At 43.4% G+C, this 20,778-nt stretch overlaps 1 protein-coding gene across 2 annotated transcripts in view; it reads right to left on the bottom strand.

Moving 5' to 3' along the window:
- ABCA1 (ATP binding cassette subfamily A member 1) overlaps positions 1 to 20,778 on the bottom strand; it is a 137,280-nt gene that overhangs the window by 37,912 nt on the left and 78,590 nt on the right. For both annotated transcript variants that reach the window (XR_003756014.2, XM_029055713.2), the window contains exons 9-22: positions 19,333 to 19,573; positions 18,208 to 18,347; positions 16,963 to 17,079; positions 12,735 to 12,932; positions 10,189 to 10,394; positions 9,900 to 10,076; positions 7,285 to 7,507; positions 5,999 to 6,220; positions 4,578 to 4,782; positions 3,835 to 3,948; positions 2,552 to 2,723; positions 1,873 to 2,004; positions 1,214 to 1,353; positions 345 to 482 (exon numbers count right to left, since the gene is read on the bottom strand). Coding sequence is in view for 1 of the 2 variants with exons in the window: in XM_029055713.2 (XP_028911546.1) it covers positions 345 to 482; positions 1,214 to 1,353; positions 1,873 to 2,004; positions 2,552 to 2,723; positions 3,835 to 3,948; positions 4,578 to 4,782; positions 5,999 to 6,220; positions 7,285 to 7,507; positions 9,900 to 10,076; positions 10,189 to 10,394; positions 12,735 to 12,932; positions 16,963 to 17,079; positions 18,208 to 18,347; positions 19,333 to 19,573 (2,425 nt within the window). In the remaining variant the exon portion in view is untranslated. The remainder of the gene's footprint in view (positions 1 to 344; positions 483 to 1,213; positions 1,354 to 1,872; positions 2,005 to 2,551; positions 2,724 to 3,834; positions 3,949 to 4,577; positions 4,783 to 5,998; positions 6,221 to 7,284; positions 7,508 to 9,899; positions 10,077 to 10,188; positions 10,395 to 12,734; positions 12,933 to 16,962; positions 17,080 to 18,207; positions 18,348 to 19,332; positions 19,574 to 20,778) is intronic.

Genomic DNA, 20,778 nt, shown 5'->3' with positions numbered 1-20,778 from the left:
TCTTTCTCCCCCATCTGTATCTCTTTCCCCCATCTGTCTGTCTCTCTCGCCCCGTCTCTCTGTCTGTCCCCCGTTGGTCTCTCTCTCCCGTTGGTCTCTCTCTCTCTCCCTATCTGTCTCTGTCTTCTTTTTTCTTTCCTAACTCAAATCAATATCTCTAAATTACAATCACCCTCTCTGGCTTCATACCGAGGATCGGACAACTGATCCCTCAAAATAGAAGACTTGCACTGTCCCCTGGGGAATGGTGAATTAATCTAATGTCTGCTTATGTGATCAGTGAGGCCGGGCTGCTGCTTGGAAAAATAGGTGAAAATATCAGGAAAAATAGAAAAAGTAAATACCTTGTCGATATTTCAACAGCAGTTCCCATATTCTTCTTCGAGAGTAAGGGTCAACCCCAGCTGTTGGTTCATCTAAAATAACAACCTTTGATCCACCAACAAAGGCCAAGGCAACTGATAGCTTTCTCTGCATGCCACCTGGAAAGTAGAATCACAGATTTCAGCATTCGTCATGGAATGCTGAGCTAAGGCAGACCCAAGTTGGGGGCAGAAGTGGATATTGCCAGGACATGGCCTTATTTCTAAATATATGGAAGCCTTTTCAAACTATGCACCCACACATGCCCTTTTACTCAGGCACGCTAGTGTTACCGTCTCTCCCCCACTGGCATCGACATCGATGCTCCCGATTGCTTTCTGCAGCCTGGAACTTCAGGCTGTAAGGAAACCAATGTTTGGTTCCACATTCATTTTTAGAAATCACTTATTTTCTTTGCATTGTTCTGGGCCCCACTCTCTTTATAAATCAACAAAGAAGCAGCAAGTGCTAGTGGAAAGAGCATGGGCCTCGGAGTCAGAGGCCCTGGGTTCTAATCCTGGCTCTGCCAATTGCTTGTTGAGTGAACTTGGGAAAGTCACTAAACTTCTCTGTGCCTCAGTTTCCCCAACTGTAAATTGGGGATTAATTACCTCTTCTTCCTCCTACTTAGACTGTGAGATCCATGCAGGACGGGGACTGTGTCTCTCCTGATTACCTTATACCTACCCCAGCGATTAGAACAGTGTTTGACACCTACTAAGTGCTTAACAGATACCATAAAAATATGCAAAGCTCTGAGAGACTTCACTTTCACCTGTCAGCATTGGTTTGCTCTCATATGGAAAACGGGATGGTGAGGGATAGAAAAGAAGCTAACATTTGAACTAACCGGACAACTGACTCGTTTTGGTTTTCAATTTGTGCGGTAAGTCGACATCCAGTACCATCTGCTGCATCTCTGCTTTGACGTTCTCTTCGGACAGCCCTTTTAATCGGGCATAGAACCAGATGTGTTCCTCTACTGTCAGCCTGAGCAACAGGAAGATGACAAATTAGAATGGGCAGGGAACCATTCAAGGGTCTTGAATTTACTGTCAGTTAGTCCCAAAAGAAAACCGCCTCTTGTCTTCAATGGAGAATAAAAGATTCTAGCCTTTTTGGTCACTAAAAACTGAGCATCAAGACAGCCTCCCACGGAAAGAACAGTGAATCATTGAAAGAATACAGCCACCCTGTATTGGGTACTTGGGTAACAAGAGGAAAATGTAATTTGGAACAGAACCCTGGTGACACAACTTAGATTTGCTTCAAAATGAAGTTGTCCCTAATCCGTGATAGAATTGCTACTCTCACCAATGGGTCTGCCAGGAGAGCCATGGGGATGAGAGACATACATGGAGAGACAGGCCTTCTCATGCCCCCTGACAAAATCCAAGCCGCTCAGGACCTGTGAATTGGGTAGCATTCCCATTGACTATCCCCCTCCAGACACACACACACACACACATACACACACACATAACCCACTAGGAACCAGTGGCTACTCACATGTCAAATAGGACATTATGCTGAGGACAAACACCTAAGTTCTGCCTGATGGTGCTGAGTTCAGAACGTATATCTTTACCCAGGATATAGGCAGTGCCTGAGGTGGGAGGAAATAAGCCCGTCAAGATGGACCTGTGTACAAAAGAAACACACAGTTAGTGAATTCTAAAACAATATATTGTTAACTTCATGGCACGGACCTAGCACCCCACAGAGTAAAATGACAGCCATTTTGGTTAACTTCAGAAGTTGCCTTTAAAAGTGTGCCTTCCAGCTCAGAAAGGAATCAGTCATCTGATATGAGGAGGAAATCTCTCCTCTCTCTATGAAGATCTGTAGACCGGAAACAAATGCTTCCCTCTGAAAATATTTCTCCTGTTTCAGAGAATTGCTTCCTTCTTCTGACAAGGCTTGGACACCAACCAAACTTCTAAAAAAACAATTTCAGGACTTCCTCTCAGAAACTTTGAAAGTTCTACAGCAGTTATGAAAGCAAATCCAATGCATTCAAAATGCCCCAAGACTCTTTTTTATACTTATACGTAAAAAGCTCTCACTCATGCACTCCATGAGCTCAACCAACACTTGGGCACACCTACCCTTAAACACCGCAAGACATGGATTCCAAACTGAACTACAGAAACTCTTTGGAAGGGTACAGAAAATGTTATTTCCTCACATGGTAGTGGTTTTTCCAGCTCCATTATGTCCCAGGAAAGAGGTGATCTGGCCTTCATAGAAATTCAGTGCAAGTCCATCTACTGCCACCTTTTTGCCATCACGGTAAACCTTCACCAGATTCTGAATGGAAACCCCCAGCCTCAGGTGACTGGGCTCCTCTTCCACGCAGACTGTGAGTAGGAAGTAAAAAAGCAATGTTCAAGACAAATTAAGCACTATGGTTTGGGGCGTCTTTAGATCCTCTTGTGCTATCCACTGTAGTCACCTCAGGTTTATAATCTCATCTCTGAGAAGGGCTGGTAAACAATATGCTGTTGCTACCCTCTCCTAAAGTGAGGATGAGTAAGACTAAATTGCTTTCCAGTGATCTTTATCCTGTGGCATTTCAGAGTCACCAGAAGGGCTTTTTTTTTGTAGTATCTTCATCTCAAGACAAGCAGGCTGAGCCTTAGCAACAAGAGCATACACAACTGGTGCGTCCCTGCATACACTTACACTTTCTCTCTCTCTCTCACACACACACACACACTCTGCAGTAAAGGGAGCTCTGATATAAGGAGCAGAGTTCTTAATATCCATGCTTGTTCTGCCTACCAGCCTAAAGGGCAAACGGACAAACAAAACTGTAACCCTTCTCGACAGCTAGGAAGGAGAGGAAGAGAGGAAATGTGAAGTAGAATTCCGAACAACCTACCCCAGGGATATTCCCGTGACATGGCATTGTAAAGTTTGTACCTCAGTAGGGCCAACATAGGAGAGAAGATGATATAAATGGCATACAGTATTTGGAGGAGAACAGGTTAATTGGTGTACACCAGTTGACTGTGGTTTTATTTCTTGCCAATATGGATCTCGGGTTGAAGAACTCCATCAGTGATGATGATGATATTAATAATGATAATTGTGGCATTTGCGCTTACTATGTGCCAGACACTATACTAAGCACTGGGGTAGACACTAGATAATCTGGTTGGACACAGTCCCTGTCCTACATGGGGCTCACAGTCTTAATCCCCATTTTACAGATGAAGTGAAGTGACTGGCCCAAGGTCACAGAGCAGACAAGTGGCAGAGCCAGGATTAGAACCCAGGTCCTTCTGACTCCCAGGCCTGTGCTCTATCCACTAGGCCACACTGCTTCCAATTATGAAAACAGGGTTGATCAATAAATCAATCCATGGTATTTAGTGAGCAGTTACAATGTGCAGAGCACTGCACTAAATGCTTGGGAGAGCACTATACAACAGAATTAGCAGACACGTTCCCTGCCCACGAGCTTACTTTCAGATGCTCCTTTTCGACTGGAACCGGGGTGGCTCTTGACATCACTCTCCTCTCCAAACCAGTAGGACTTGGTGAAAGGGAAATACCAGGGCCTGGGAATTCCATATTGGCCTGGAAGCAACAGACATCATGAGTTTAACCCAATTCCGTTGAAGTAATTCTGGGGCCTACTTCTAAGTCCAAGACTCTCTTTCCTGCTGCTCCCCTCAAGCTATCTGGGCCTGGAGCAGAGGAATACAGGCAACTAAACGAGGAAACTCAGCCACAACGATAACAGTCCTTCCCACATGTGTACCCTCACCACATTTCTGGGAGGTAGGCAAGGGAACAATGTTATTCCTCCTACTTTGCAGCGGTGGAAACCGTGGCACAGAGTGATGGAGTGTTCTACTTCAGATTCCCCCAATAGAAAAAAGGCAGAGACAAGTTTATAAATCCAAGTTACCACCTTACGATGCTGGGCTCAGATAGTAAATCTCTATTGCTTTTCACCTCCAGAAAATCTGCTGGGAAGCCCTGCTCTGGCAAATGCCATTTTCCTCATCTGTTAATCTGCAGTGCAAGTACTGGCCTCAGTGAAAACTAAAAGCCTCATATTCCTGGTAAACAATGAGCTCCAGGATCTCCTTGGAGGGAGGGAAGCAGGATCTCAGGGAACACACTGAATCTCTCAGTCAGAGATTTTTCTGAGGCCAAACAGTGCCGGATGGAGTGGTAGGGAAAGGTCTGGAAAGTTATACCTGGGAAAACAGCTTCAATGTACCAGGTCATCACCCCGTACAGGAAGGTATCAAACAGCATCATCGAGATCGATGTGGTGAGGTTGAAGCCATCTTCCTCCAGAGGGCTCTCAAAGACATTGTCCCACTGCACGCCGATGCCCTGCTCCTCAAAGAGGGCAAAATACTCACAGCCAAATCCAAACGCTACTGGAGACAGCAAGCTCTGTGAAAGAAAGCCCCAGCCCCGAAAAAGGCACATCAGTTTCCTTTCGCATCACTATTACAAAACGCAGAGCTTCCCTGAGTCTGAATTGAGAAAATCCAACGATCCTCTGGAGGAAATAAAAATCCCACCTCCATGTTTCTTTATGAGCCAGGTGGAAGCCGCCTCATTTTAAACCATCAAAAGTAGGGTTTGCGACTAATTCTTATTTTCTCAATTTGTGGGCTGGGATGATTTGTCACTCTGTGGAGGGCAACCTGAATTATCTTTCCCAGTCATGACACACACTCAGAAAGTATACTTGCCTTGACCTTTGGGTTTAAACATAAACCCGGGCTGGCTTCATTCTTATCTATACGTACATCCACATTCACCCCAGTCTCCAATGCGACCATTCGCAATAGGGCTATTCCAGGGGCCACTAGGGGACCGGGTAGGGTATTAGTAACTGCCTTGCTCTTTTTTACTAGACAGTCTGAATTGCAACATTTGGATTCTACAAAGCAGGGATCCTACACATGAAGAATAGCTCCAAGATCCTTTTCAGGAGATTAAGACAGGAATGGGGAATGCTGAGGAGAGGCCAGGATTCTGCCCTTTGGGGAATAGAGTTTAAAGGTCTCCACAAGCTTCACCAACACACAAATGATCAAAGGCCTAAACCTCTTAGTGACACTTGGCTTATTGCGAAAGACAGCTTAATAAAAATCAGGGAGATGGGAAGATCTGCAGGCAGTTCTGGCTGATGAAAGACAAAAACCACCATCGTTGCTTGCCTGCAGTTATCTCACCCTGTAAACCAGTATATATTTGGTGCGGTCATTTTACTCCTAGCTAAAATGCCTATCCATTATCACTGGGAAAATGAACGGAAGAAACCGAAACGTTCATCGGAAGGACAGGGATCGTTCTCATTCTGTATTCAGGATGGCGTTTGGCACTTTGTTATTGCTCATCAAGTATCAAATACCAGGAATAATGAGTCATCACAGCTAAATGTTGGGAGACAACTGCAGCTGACAGAGCAGCCTGATGTGCAGCATTCAAGAAAAGAGCGGTGCTTTTAGAGCAAAAATAGGGCAGATGGTCCCATTTTGGTCTTTTCTGCTTCAGCTGAACCCCACGGGTCAACTCGCTGCCAGTAACATCGCTGCTAGGTATGAAGAGAGCCATTCACATCCGGGTTCAACGGTCGTGCCCTTCTGCAATTACTCACAGCAAGGATCTTAAGTGAGAAGTCCACATAGTCCTGCCAGGCGACGCACAAGACATAGGGAAGGTAGAGTGTGAAGTAGATAATCCCTCCACAGGCTGCAGCCAAGTTAGCTCTGGAGAACAGCGTGCTGATCAAGAAACACTGCAGGATGGTCACCACGGCAAAAACCGAGAGGAAGAGAAACACCACGCTGGGGTCACTGTAGGGCAGCAAGTTTCCTATCTGGAGGGAACCAGATCAACAAAAGTTCTGTCAAACAAAGGCACATTACATAATACAGAGTTATAAAAACACCTCGATTGGTGTCTTTGATCAACTCTACGGCTTCACTGCCTTATTTGGTTCCACGTTAGACGCAGTTCTTGGGGTGGTAGCCTGGCCTAGTGGAAAGAGAGTCCTGCTGTGTGACCTTGGGCAAGTCACTTAACTTCTCTCTTTGCCTCAATTTCCTCATCTGTAAATAGGGGCTAAAATACCTGCTCTTCCTCCCCCTTCACTGGGAGCTCCATGTCCAACTTGATCTTGTGTCTGACCAATCCTGAGCACCTATCCTTATAATTATTGGTTCTTCTGTTTAAGAGAACAAGCATACGGTACTTTCTCCCCTCACTGAGCTAATCAATCACTTTATTTCTGCCTACAGTTTTCAGGTTGTGACCCATACCTCTTTCCCAGGGATGCCATGTTTCCTTGAAACCTTGGACTGTGAGCCCCATGAGGGGCAGGGACTGTGTCCAACTTGATTGACTGTATCTACCCCAGCGCTTAGAACAGTGCTTGACACATAGTAAGCACTTAACAAATACCATAAAAAAGTAAATCTTGGGTTCCTTTTGGTTCTCATGAATTCTTCCCTGTAGGTTAATTGCTCAAAGTGGAAACTTGTGGCAAATTAGAGAAATGAAGCAGACAAATCATGCATTTCTGACTTGTGTCAAAACAAAAGTCTCTTCTCTTTGGGTTTTCCTTAATTTGGTCTACTTCATGCCTTAGAACATGATGTACTCTCAATTTTCCCCCGAACCATTCCTAAGACTCTCCACCCTCAGGTTGCTCCAGGAAGCCCCCCATCCTTCCAGTGATGTGGGCAGAAAGGAATCAATCAATGGTATTTATTGAGCGCTTACTACGCACAGAGCCCTGTATTAAGCGCTTGGGCGAGTCCAATCCAGCAGAATTAGCCGACACGTTCCCTGCCCATAACGAGCTCACAGTCCAGAGGAAGAGACAAGATTGACTGTACCGATGACCGGCAATGTGCAGCTCGGGGGAGGGAGCGGCCTCACCTTCAATATCAGCACCAGCAGGCCTGCACTCATGAGAAGTGGGATGAGACTGCTAATGAACCAGCTAAACCAGAGGATGCCATTGTCCAAACCCATGATCCTCATGGTCTCTTTCAGTCGGGCTTCCTTCTCATACACGATCCCCTTAATGATCACAGCCACAGAGTAGATCCAAGCCAGGGTCATGAAAAGAGGCATTGAACGGCTCATCACACGCAGGAATCTGCAGGCCCCCAGGAAGCAGAGGGAGAAAAAATGAAAGAGAAGTGATGTATCAGTGTGTGTGTGTGAGAAGCATTTTCATGTAGCAATACCCCAGTGTAGGGAGCTGGGGAAATACAAATGACAGGCTCCTTATATCAGAGTGTCTCAGCAGCAGTGTAAGGGTCAGAGGAGAGGAAATCCTTTCCCGTAGTGACACACTGCCTTGAAAGAATAACATTTTGTAAATGCTATCCTTTTAAGTATCTCTTCTTCTCAAGCTCAAACATGACTCTTTGAGAGTGGCTTAAGCAGAATCCAGGTCTACAGGAGCTATGACAATGCTGTAATAGAGAACTGAGGATTTGTATTCTTTGATTTTAAAAAAAGGAACTAAAATTAAGAGTGGGCCACTCTGATGATAAATGAAGCCCTACAGAAATTCATTAGCTCTTTCAGGACACTATTTACTAAATAACTGCTTTGGTGACTCGACTCCTATTCCGCTGAACACCAATCCATGAAATTCAGAATCGCAATTCCCAGAGTGACAACCCTCGGTTGTCCAATGTTTTATTTATGCCCAGTATTTTATAAATGAGTTTTGTTTTTACAAATGGTTAGATCATCAACTACTTGTTCCTCTTTTTAAAAAATCTAGAGGTATGTAATTTATTTTCCCTCCTTCAAGTGACAGAAAATACTGCCCCCCTGATTTTTAGACCCTAGGCATTTAGCCCCCTTTCCCCACACCAAATCATGCCATTCTACAGTTGGGATGCTAGACATTAGAATGCACTTTATTTTCAGTTACTCTTTTGTATCGGCCAAATAGCATAATGCTTACCAGGGAACTGTAACCAGAATTTCCATCTAAAATCTTTAGAACCCTTGCCAAACATTTCATTTTTCAATGCAAGTGGTTTTTTTAATTTTTGTTTTGCTCTTTTACCTTAATCATTCTACAAATATGATCATGAAATGCAAATTATGATATACTAAGATGTCTGTGTGATTTCACATCGGATTGAAATTGCAAATTAACAATGCTGATCCTCATTTTTAATAGCACCTCATAAAACAATACTGAGATACGAGTGGTGTGAAACTGAAAAAGTCATTTGATTTCTGATTAGAAGTTTTGGGATGGAGAAGGGCTAAGGAAAGAATGCTGACCCTTATTTTTTGCTATCACCTGTTACTACACCACTTTTATAATGGGAGTATGATTCAACAAAGTGACTTGCACAGATTTTTTCTCCAATTTCTTCTGTGGGTCCAACAAATCACATATCAATTAAAACATGGCTTTTATTTTTAAAAATTAAAAAATGGAACAAAAACAATCAAAGTCCCTTGTGCAGGAATCAAGGTAAAGGATAGCAAAATCTTTTAGCCCATGTTTGGTGGCTAAATTTCATTGCTTTTTTCTCCCCCCCCCCAAAGTACAAACCAAATTTTTACTCTATTTCCAAATCAGTGACCCAAATTAAAGGAGTACACCTTTTTAAAGCCAAAGACATCACCTTAGAAATAAATGAGTTTTAAAGATAGAGCCCTTGGATAAGCCGATTGTGTGCATACGAAACTCGAAGGGCAACTAATTACATTTGATTTTGGTTTCCTAAATTTTGAACATCTGAACTCCCATTTAATAGCACACCATGACTTCAACTCATCATCGGTAATGTGTTCGGATGCTATCTATCCGACCAGACTTCGAGAATCCACATTCATCTCATTAAACTAAAACTCTTCCCGTTGAGCAATCTAACAATGAGACTACTGCTTTTACAGGGTCAGATACAGTTTGAATCTTCGGAATCCCGAACAAGGTGATAAATCCCAAACGGTTGACTGGTAACTGCTTAGGGAAGTGGAAAGATTCTGGGCTTGGGGGTCAGAGGACCTGGATTCTAATCCCAGCTCCACCTCGTGCCTGCTGTGTGATCTTGGGCAAGTCAATTAACTTCTCTGCCCTTCGGTTTGCTCATCTGCAAAATGGGGACTCAACACCTATTCTATCTATTTAAACTGCAAGTCCCATGTGGCGCTTGATTATCCCGTATCTACCCCAGTGTTTAGAAAAGTGCTTGGCACGTAGTAGGTGCTTAAATACCACAGTAAATTCATCCGTTCATTCATCACATGGGGTAATGAGAGCAGCACGGACATTAAATTTCCCCCAGACTGGGAGTCTGGTCCATAAACCTTTTAATGTGTAAAGATAATTTCCCAAATCATCCCCATTTTTTCCCATCCCAGTCTTTGCCATGGAGGCACACTCTTAGTAAAATGAGTAAAAGCCAGCATTTTTTACTACTCCTCATCATACATTTCCCTTCACTCTGGGCACACAGCTATTTCCAAGGCGGCATTACGGAGTTTCAGAAGGCGATAGATTATCAACTTACATGTCATCTACGTAACAAGGGTAGGGCATCTGCTGTACATAGACTCCAGTTTTCTTCTGAATGCCTGTCAGGGTTCGGATGATTGCTTGCTCAACCACATCCTGCAAGTAAGCAAAACCTCCCCAGACGTAGCGCATATCTTCAAAAGGGTCAGCCCTAGGACCGGGATCCCAATACCTTGAACAACAAGAAAAAAGAAAGAGAAAAAAACAGAGGATCAAAAGACCTTTCTCCCAAAGCATGAGCTGGATCTTCTGTCAACGAGCACAGAAATACAGACGGGACCTACCCATCTTTGATTTTGTTTGTCCTTTCCACATTGTCAATGTCCATCCGTATCTTGTACTTGACATGGTGGGGTAATTCAACACTATCTGGGGCAACTCCAGTGAATACAATGCCAGCCCAAAACTTTCTCTCATCCAGCAATTCCATGGATTTGTTGATGAGCCGGCCTTCGGAAGACACCGGTTCGAGTTTGTCCAGGTTGACGCACTAAATAAAATAGATTCCCCATTAGGACTCTTGTGGGGTGGGGGTGGGTGGGGACGGACGTGTGGGGGTCAGGAGAAGAGGGGAAGAGAGGGGATGAGAGCCACATTTGCCTATAACTGAACATCTAAAAGCTTACTGCAAATACGTTCTAATCATTTTCCTTGCTAGAAATCAAAATCAACTTATTGACAAACCTCAGTCTCTGAAAATCTTGATTGATGTAGTTACTAAGCCCCTGCTCCACTCAGGCAGAGGAGGTGCCAATCAAAGAAGCCGCCTCCGTTCGAACCCCAGGAGAGGCACGCAACCTCCTCGGGGGTGGGATCTGCAATCTGGACTAACCTGAGGTCAGCTGCCGCTCCCCTTTCAGCAGGGAGGCAAACTACAAGGAGCCACCTGCCATCCTCTAGACTGTAAGCTTGTTGTGGTCAGGAAACGTATCCACCAACTCGGTTGCATTGTATTCTCCCAAGCGCTCAGTACAGTGCTCCGCACGCAGTAAGCGCTCAACACATACCACTGATTGGTTGAAGCGGCCGTCTGGGTGCGGCCAAATGCGAGTCACCGTGGGTCACGGGCAGACCACTGTTCCGCACACCGGCCCCTACTCCCGTCAACTTCCAAATGAAGCTCCCTCAGCTTCAGCAGAGGAGGAGGCTCCAAATGGGGCAGCAAGGCTTCTGTGATTCTCGTATCCTTCGGTAACCCGTTCGATTGATGACTGGACTGTCGGCAACTTCACGTTAGCTTAGAGTCCGTGCTTGGCCATTGGGTGTTTGATTTTTGGCGATTTGTTATCAGGCCAGTGGGAGTCAGGTGGCGAGTTGCTTTTGTTAGCAGTGCCGATTCAAGGAGTGTGTGGGGGCTCCCATCGTAAAAAATTTTCCAACAAGTGACAAAAAGTTATTCATTTTCTTTCTATGATTTGGGGGAAAGTTGAAAAATGGTCAAGCTGTTGTTTGCCTATTTGCTTGCTGATGGGATTTGGGGTGTTTGGAATCTCATAAATAATGATTCTCTGTCAAAACTCACTGCTTTCTCAGCAAATAAACTACACTAAAGCAAACAAACCAACCGACTCGAGGGATCCCCAAAGGTAAAAGGCATTTTAAAAAGGTCTCAGACTGAGCTTGATTGTGCTAAGCTCCACTGTGCTTGGGAAAAAAAACTGCAGAATGACAGGGCTAAAATAGGATCCCTTGTGTATAGAGTAAGTTCAAAGTCAGATTTCACAAATGAAACACTCTATGCCATTCTGCTAATCTAGGAGATAACTGGAGCAAAATACTATCCCCAGGCAAGCGATGGAATAAAGTTGGGTTAGATTTTGCAACTCTGAAATTTCTTCCCTTGCCTAAACCGAGATATGGCACACAGGACACTCTGTTCTACCATAACACATCTTTCCACTGTACGTTTTGGCTACAGTGTTGTTAGGGAATTAGGGAATGTTCACTAGCAACACGGGCCTATGCAGATACAGCACATTAGGACGTGGGAAGAAATGGTTTGTCCACACGCACGTGGCATCGGACACGTTGAGCCTCCCCCGACATGATGTTTTGCAAGAATGCAGCCCCTGTACTACAGGAGGACTGGGTGTATTGGGAATAGAGTAAAATAAACATTTCTGATTGCTTCTTCTTATTTTTCTAAACTGTGGCTGTGCAGAAGAGGGCATCCTTCAGCAATTAAATGTCGCTGCATCCTGAAGGACAAGCATCTTGAAGTGGAGAAGCTCTTGATTATGTTTATTTTTACCTCTCAGAAGCTTTTTCTTTAAGAAACCACAGAGAATGCGGAATTGTTGGTTTTCTAGGGTCCGTCTCCTATAAGCAGGGCTTTTGCAGAAATGCCAGCACTCTTCTTACCCTGTAATTTCGCAGGTCCCTTCAAATTCACAAAGGAAGCAGCGTGGCCTAGTGGATAGGACCCGGGGCCTGGGAGTCAGAAGGAGCTGGGTTCTAATCCCGGCTCCACCACTTGTCTGCTGTGTGACCTTGTGCAAGTCACTTCACTTCTCTGGGTCTCAGTTACCTCATCTGTAAAATGGGGATTAAGACTGTGAACCCCATTTGGGATATGAACTATATCCAACCTGATTACCTTGTATCTACCCCAGCACTTAGTACAGAGCCTGGCGCATAGTAACCAATGCCATAAACAAAACAAAACAAATTTTATCTGCTTCCTCAAACTGGGCATTGGCTATCACATTTGCAGAATCTAGGAATTGTTTGGCTGGAAGGGGGATACTAAAATCAAATATTTCTGTTTGAGGAGAAAAGGCAAAAGCCTATTCTACTTAGCACTGACCAGATATGCCTGCCAACTACTCACCTCCATGAAGCGAGATATTGTCTGGATGGCTCGGTTTGTCTCGTTGAATGCATCTCTCCAGTTGTACATGGAACCATTGCTTGACTGGTGATCCTCTGGGTGCTTTGCCAAGAATGCTACGATATCTCTCACTGTCCAGTCTGAGCCATTCAAGTGCAGGTCCCAGAGATGGCTGTTTCCTTTGTTGCCTAACAGTGTCTGTAGTCCCATAAGAAAGGACAGTCAGTAAAGCAGGGTCCAGTAAAACATCCCACTCAAGAGAGGGTTTTACTTAGTATCGTCTCCAAGTGAACCTGCCTTTCCTTCTCTTTACTACGTCTTAGAGAAATCATGTTGCTGCTGATTCAAGTAAAATAAACAAAACCCAACTATTTTTTTGTATTGGTATAATTCCTATGTTGCTCACAAACGTTGATGAGGGACTTATTTTGTCACTGTGGACTGCAGATCCGAACAGATAAGGAAGAGACCAGAAGTGGATTATTAACCTTCTTAGGCTCCTTTAAACCCATTCTTACAGAGCCCCAAGCCGCATCATCTCTGAGACCAAATTCTTCCCACGATACATGACAAACTGGGCATTTCCCGCAACTTAGTGGGAGTAGTTTTACCACACTTTGGTTCCCCAAATGGGTAAATTTGAAAAGGAAAATCAATTTGATATTAAAAATGATTGGAACTGGGGGCATTCAGATTTTGTCCAATTAAAGGATTCGCCGGGAGAACCAAAGAAGCAGGCAAGCTACAGTTTTTAAAATACAGAGGCATCTGCAGGTTTGACTGTCATTCACTGACATTTATTTCCCTAAAACAAAAGAAACCGCACTGAAGGCTCAGACCTGATCCTTTTTATTTCTGGAAGCTGTAGAAAGAAGGGGCATGTAAAAATATTATCAACTGACCATGAGGAGAGGGTGTTTGTCTCCTGGGCCTGCAGTGTGGAAATGCTAAAGAAATAGAACTCGCTGCTCTTTAGGAAGGGAAGGGAAGGGATGCATATGTCAGTATAGGCTGTGACCCTTTCTTAAATATGGGAACAACTTGCATCCATTTTTAAACTCCATAGGTACCTCTGGTTCCCCAACCCAACCTTGCCTGGCAGGAGCCAGAAACCAAGATAAACATTCAGAACACAGCTGGAAACTCTTGCATTGGCCCACCAGATGGCAGACCGATTCAAGGTCTCTGGGGAAGTTTGGGCAGTTGGGAAAACGAAACACAAAACAAGTAACAAAGAAAGGAAAAAAAAAAAATGGGAAAGGTCAGGACTGAGATAGAAGAAAGTACATAGAAGGAATGATTTCAGCTGAGAGGCTGTTGCTAAGTACTACCGACATGTTCAGAATAAGTTAGGGCTGCAAGTTTAAGAAAACAAAAAGTGGTGATCCAGAGCCTTTGGGAATGGAATCAGGCAGGTCTTAAGTCTGTAAATACAAATCTAGCGAGTCAAAGGTACTTGGATTTTGGTAGACTCTGTTCTTCTCCTACACTGGTGAGAGGCTTTAATTGAAAGAGCAATAAAGTATTTGATTTTTAACAAAAATAATTTATTACCCCAAACCTCACACTTCAAATGTCATGCAGGACCTAGGGAATTGACTCAACCTCTTTCTGCAGCCCTCCAGCTGCAAGACATTAGCTAACAGCATGTGATAATATATGATGCAGGCATTCAAAACTGAAATCCCTGGAAATGTTCACACCTTGATTGCCATGAAAAGCAAGAGTGCAAGCTTCTGCCCAAATTAGAAACTCCCAGATACCCAAAACTAGGTATTCATAGGTTCTAAACATGATACTGTACTCTCCCAAGCACTTAGCACAGTGCTCTGCACACAGTAAGAGCTCAATAAATGCAACTGATTGATTGATTTTGTTCTGCAGGTAGAGGAAACCAATCCCCTTTCTTAAGTTCAAACCAACTGTGAGGTGGAGAACTGTATTAGAAGAATGGGAATGGTAAACGAGACAGGAATAAACCCCTGAAGCTAGTGCTAGCAAAACTGACTGACTGATTCATTCAATCCTTTTTATTGAGAGCTTACTGTGTGCAGAGCTCTTTACTAAGCACTCGGGAAAGTACGATATAGCAATAAAGGTGTTTTCAACATAAAATAGCTTCTAAAGCTAGTCCTAGCAACAACTAAAGTTCCTCAATAACTTGGAGAGGATGTTAAACCTGAAAGGAAAGGCAAATCCATATGCAGCTTCCCACAAAATCTAGGATACTATAAATAATGAAGGGACTTAGGAGTTTGGGAATTGAAAAAAAACTCATTCGCTGGCAGTACAGTTCAATTTCTCCTCCCAAACTACTCAATTTTCTGGCTTGGTTTTGGAGTGTTTTGATAGTCACAACTGGTCCCTGAGGGAAAAGGTCACAGAATGCCTTGAATTGCTTAAGAGCAATCCAATGTAAGTGGGAAATGGGAAAGGATTCTTCAGGCTCCTGGGATTCCTCCCAAGAAAAGAACAAAGCCGGTAAATGATTTTTAGGATTAACAGCAGCTGAGATTTTGCACATGAGTTTTTGTTTTGGGAGTCCTAGAGGACAGGGAGAGGAAGGAAAAGAGAGAAGGAAAAAGATGGTCAGATGTTTCTTGATCTCAGTCCCATTATTAAACATCTCTCCAGGAATTAGTGGGGTTTTTTTTTTCCCACGCAGAATGCTTAATCCAAAGGCAGTGCTTCTTTCCACTCTCTGCTCTTGCTTGATTCCTTCCCTTCCCCTACCTTGACACTTAACTGGAAATTAATTATAATATGATTAAGCAGCTTCTTTGACCACATTAAAATCAGGAAAACTTTAGCAGAGTTTTATATCGGGACGGTTCAGGGAGGACCCTTCTCTCATCAGGCAACCCTTTGTACACAGATGAGGCACACAGATAATACAAGCAAAGAGATCAGAGAAGTCAACTTTGATTTTGGGGAGCATTAGCTGTGCAAGTGACAGGGAAGGGAGGAGACAGAAGATCGTGGGTAATGATGTACTGTATCCTTCCAAGCACTTCGTATAGAGTGCTGGACACGGTAAATGCTCAATAAATATGAATTTTGACTTTAAAGCCACTCAAATCAGCTTGCCCCCTCCTACCTCACCTCACTACTCTCCTGCAGCCTCACACTTTGCTCCTCCAGGCTGCTCACCGTACCTCTATCTCATCTATCTCGCTGCTGACCTCTCGTCCACGTCCTGCCTCTGGCCTGGAACACCCTCCCTTTTCACATCTGCCAGACAATTACTCTTCCCCTCTTCAAAGCATTATTGAAGGCACATCTCCTCCAAGAGGCCTTCCCTGATTAAGCCCTCATGTCCTCTTTTCCCACTCCCTTCTGGATTGCCCTGAATTACTTCTTTTCTTCACCACTCCCGCCCCCAGCCCCACAGCACTTATGTACATCTCCATAATTCATTTATTTATATTAATGTGTGTCTCCCTCTTCAGACTGTAAGCTTGTCATTGGCAGGAAATGTGTCTATTATATTATGTTGTACTCTCCCAATCGCATAGGACAGTGCCCTGCATGGAGTAAACGCTCAAAAATATGATTGATTGATACCACTGATTGATTTATGATGCTCTGCTATAATTCACTGTTAACTTAAAGCTCTTGATTTTGAAGTGAATGGTCTCCAGAAAATGTCTCTCCACATTGCATGGAAGCAAAATATTAGACACCATGGTCTAAGGAATCATGGGAATTCTTCACTTTTACATTGCCTGGCATTTGTGGAAATCAAAGTGGCTTACCAGTCAGTCAATCATATTTATTGAGCATTTACTGTATGTAGAACACTGTACTAAGCATTTGGGAGAGTACAATATAACAATTTAATAGACCCATTCACCAGTGAGTCTGTATCTTTATCCCATACTAACTAGCTGAACATCTGTAAAGCTCAGAAAGCTCAAGTACTTCATTCCAACTGCGCTGTGAGTCAGTGCACGGTGTGGGAAGTGAGAGCCAAACCAGGGTTTTCCTCTCAACCAATTCCCTGAGCTCACCACTGGATGCATTTCCTTCTCTCTTGGGCAATTTCCCCCAACAAAAAAGAGATGTTAACATTGTACCTTGTCTCCGGACACACAGAACATTATAAAGGCACGTTCTGGAATGCTGCTGACAATACTTAAAAAATAAATACGAGTTTAGATCATTTCGGAGAAACCAGTCTCCCATGACTTTGGCGCCAGTTATCTAAGCACAACACCAGTTGACTGACCCGGATGAGATCCATTTCCTGGCTGTCCTCCATGAATGTCCAAATCTTCGGACTGACCTCCTCCCACATCCCTTCCAGGTCATGGAATACAGCCAGCTCCTGGAATGTCTTGTTCACCTGTCAGGGGTGGGCAGCAGCAGCCGGAGAAAATAGAAACACCAGGTTACTCAAGCATTTGGAGCTGAAAAGAAATCCACCCCCAAGAGCCCTGCACAACTAGCCAAGCCCAAGCTACAGACCCAGGGAGACTTGCCCCTTGGCAAACTTGCACAGCTAACTTGGACGAAGGAAAATCATACTTTTAGGAAAGCAGGGAACGATCCCCAAACCAATACTCCGACACTTCCAAGAACTGTTTCGGAAACCTTTTTGCCTCGGCTTTCTAAGGATAATAGTCAGAATAGGCATGTATTAAAATAGATGTGGTCCACTTAAGTCTGGAGGAGCAGCGTGGCCTAGCAGAGAGAGCAGGGGCCTGGGAGTCAGAAGGACATGGGTTCTAGTTCCGACTCTGCCAAACGTTTGCTTGTGTGACTCTGGGCAAATCACTTAAGTTTCCTCATCTGTAAAATGGGGATGCCTGTTCTCCCTCCTACTTAGACTGTGAGCCCCATGTGGGACGGGGTCTGTGTCTGACCTAATTAAAGTGTACCTACCCCAGTGCTTAAAACAGTGCTTTAGGAAGCTTTAGGATGTCCTAAAAACAAAGTGCTATTGCTCTTAGCAGCGATCATTCCAATACATTATAAGAGGGTCAAGGCATTTCACAGGCAGTAGCTCAATAATCCCCATCACACTGGGGAGTGGAGAAGGGGAACTGGAATGTTTATCTTCATTACTCACATGGGGAAATAATACCCTACTGAAGGTCACAGCGAACACATGGTAGAGTTAGCATTGGAACCCATTCCCAGGGCTAGGATTGACCCACCCAGACCACTGAAAATATCTGGGCCATATATCCATGGCTGGGGGGGGAGAAGTAGGGGAACAGAGAGCCTCAAGCCTTTCTCCTCCCTATCTGCTAGCTCTCCATCCATCATGTTGGGGATTTCCTGGAGTTTTGTTTTTTTTAATGGTATTTGTTAAGCTCTTACTATGTGCCAGGCACTGTACTTAGCGTTGGGGTAGATACAAGCTAATCAGTTGCTTGGAAAATGAATTAGGTAGTGTCCTGTGTCTACTAAAATTGCTCTGAATTTTATAAATTCCATTCTTGATGGAGTCCTAGGACTTATTGCTTACTTCTGACATGACCCTCCTTGTGGCAGGTGTGTCAGGAGTATACAGGATCTTCCCAATAAGCAGAGGCTTCAGAGCCTTCCAGATAATTCTGGAAAGGGGACTGGATTCCAAATTCTTCATTAAATCATTGCAGTAAGGAGCTATAGAGAGAGATGTTATGGGTTGTCAGTATAAATAGGATAAATCAACATAGAACAAAGCCCTGCCCAAATACACATAACAAATATTAGCAGGCGCACACACACAAATACACATAAATCGCATCTGCGTACAAATGACACAGCTGAGAAAACTCCAAAGTCTTGTTTTTACCATGCCAAGCTTAAATCTGTCTTCATACGAACACCTGGTAACTCTAGGGTTAATTCACACTTTGCTCCCACTAAAATGAATGGGATTTGCGTAACTGAAACTGGAGGGTGAAATTTGGACTTGAGTTTCTGAAGTTTTCCTTTAATGAACGGATTAGTAATTTTCCTCATTCTCTTACTATTCAATTAGAGGAGAAAAGATGTTATTTCAAAAAACTTCATGAAACTTTCTAAGAGAGAAAGTTTCAATGATTAAAATGTTGCCTTGGTGTCATACTGGAAAAATTTACAAGATTCTTATATTACTCTAACGCATAAAAAATGGCTTACTATGTTTTTGAAAACATGGATTTGAAATGGACACAGGAGCACCTGCATGATGCTTGCTGTAAGCAAGCCGATATCAAAAACTGCAATATTGCTTTCTCCCTGCTCACTGGATAATAGGCACACAGCACGATGAAACCAACATAAAGCAGTTACCGTCTCTGAAGTTACATGACTCTGTTATACTTGCCTCGTAATCAAAAGTGAACACCCGATCAGCCAGCCTTCATTAGAGAAGATACAATGCCAATAACCCACCTGCACACGGACACACTACTCTCAAAATATTTCAGATCAAGTTCTGAAAGCATACCTTTCTTAAATGCAAGTACCAAACTTTAACACTTCAGTGGTTCAGAGTCTGGCCAAATACTACTGCACAGAATCTGCTCTCTTCTACTTCACGATACAGAGGACAACGTTCCCGTTGGGTGAAAGTGGCCTTGGATGTGAGCCTGCCACAGGAATCAACTTGACCCACACTTACTTGTAGAATTATCGTAGAAATTCACTGCATCTTCTTCAGTGCTGTTACCCCCGAAGAGTGCTTTGTAGTTGTTGTCTTCATACCAGTTGAGGGACTTGATTTTTAGCCCTCCACCCTCAGGGTGACCACACACAATTCTTGACACTGCTTGGTATATCTGGGTGGAAGAGCTTGTGATATTCACATTTGTCAGAAACATCACCTCCTGCCTCATGTCACTCCAGCTCTTCATGGACACCAGCTGTAATTCACAGAAATGGCAGGAGTAGAAAGTGATAAAAAGAAGGTGGACAAAGGAGAGAGCTATTTTTTCCTATCTAAAGCCACATCCCAGAAAAAAAAACACAATACTCTCTTTTCTCCTTCTAGCTGCTTTTGGAACCATGTAACATTTTGAAAAAGAATATATGAAAGCACATCAGCATCAACAGTATTTAGCGAATGCTTTCGGTGTGCAGAGGACTGTACTAAGTGCTTGGGAGAAGACAGTATATCAGAATTGGTAGACACAATCCCTGCACAAAATGAACTTACAGTCTAGAAGGGGAGACATTCAATACAAAATAATTTATGATTGATACTTTATCTAGCCATAGATATATAATATATAGAGATATATATGCAAGCATATATATCTATATACACACACACACACATATATATATATATTTACATCCTACTTTGGCTATAAATGCTTAAAGTAGAAATTGCTTACATTAATAATAAAATTGTCACTGCTTTTAGGATATCTGGGTCAGCACCACCCAAGGAGGAATGAGCAATTATCCAGATGATTTGCTTCATAGAGACAGATCAGTTACCAAACAGAAGCAAAACAACCACAAGATTGCTCAATCTTCCACTTCTCTTCAGCTGCGGAGTCATTATATGTCCACCATGCATTTTTAGATTCTCAATCTCAAGAAGATAACCTCCTTGAAGACAAAGACTGTGTATGAGTGCTTAGTACAGTGCATCACACTCTCTAGGCATTAAATAAATCCTAGCCCTATATTCTATATTCTGCAAAGTTTCAGATATCCAGCATATTAGCTGATTGTGATATAATGTGGCTATAGAATATACCTTACTTGTTTCCTAGCTCTACCTTTCATTGTCTGATACAAATATAGTTTGGCCCATTATGTAATTATTTCCCCAACTGCTATTATCATCAAATATTTATAAGGTACTTTGTGTTTTTCCAGGCATTTCACAATCATTAATAAATTACTTTATTCCTCACAACTTCCCTGCGGAGTGTGTCAATAATTGTCCTAACCTCTTCTCTCAGAGGAAGAAACTGGGACACAGAAGTAATTGGTGTCTCCTTGTCACAAAACCTCTGGAGAGCAAGGCCAGGATTATAACTCCAAATTACCAGCTTCCGATTCCTATTAAGACAACTAGTCTGTGCTTAGTCTTTACTCCCTCTACAATCTGCCC

Source organism: Ornithorhynchus anatinus, chromosome X5 (genome assembly GCF_004115215.2).
Source record: "Ornithorhynchus anatinus isolate Pmale09 chromosome X5, mOrnAna1.pri.v4, whole genome shotgun sequence".
Taxonomy (NCBI): domain Eukaryota; kingdom Metazoa; phylum Chordata; class Mammalia; order Monotremata; family Ornithorhynchidae; genus Ornithorhynchus; species Ornithorhynchus anatinus.
This window is presented reverse-complemented; position numbering and strand designations above follow the sequence as displayed.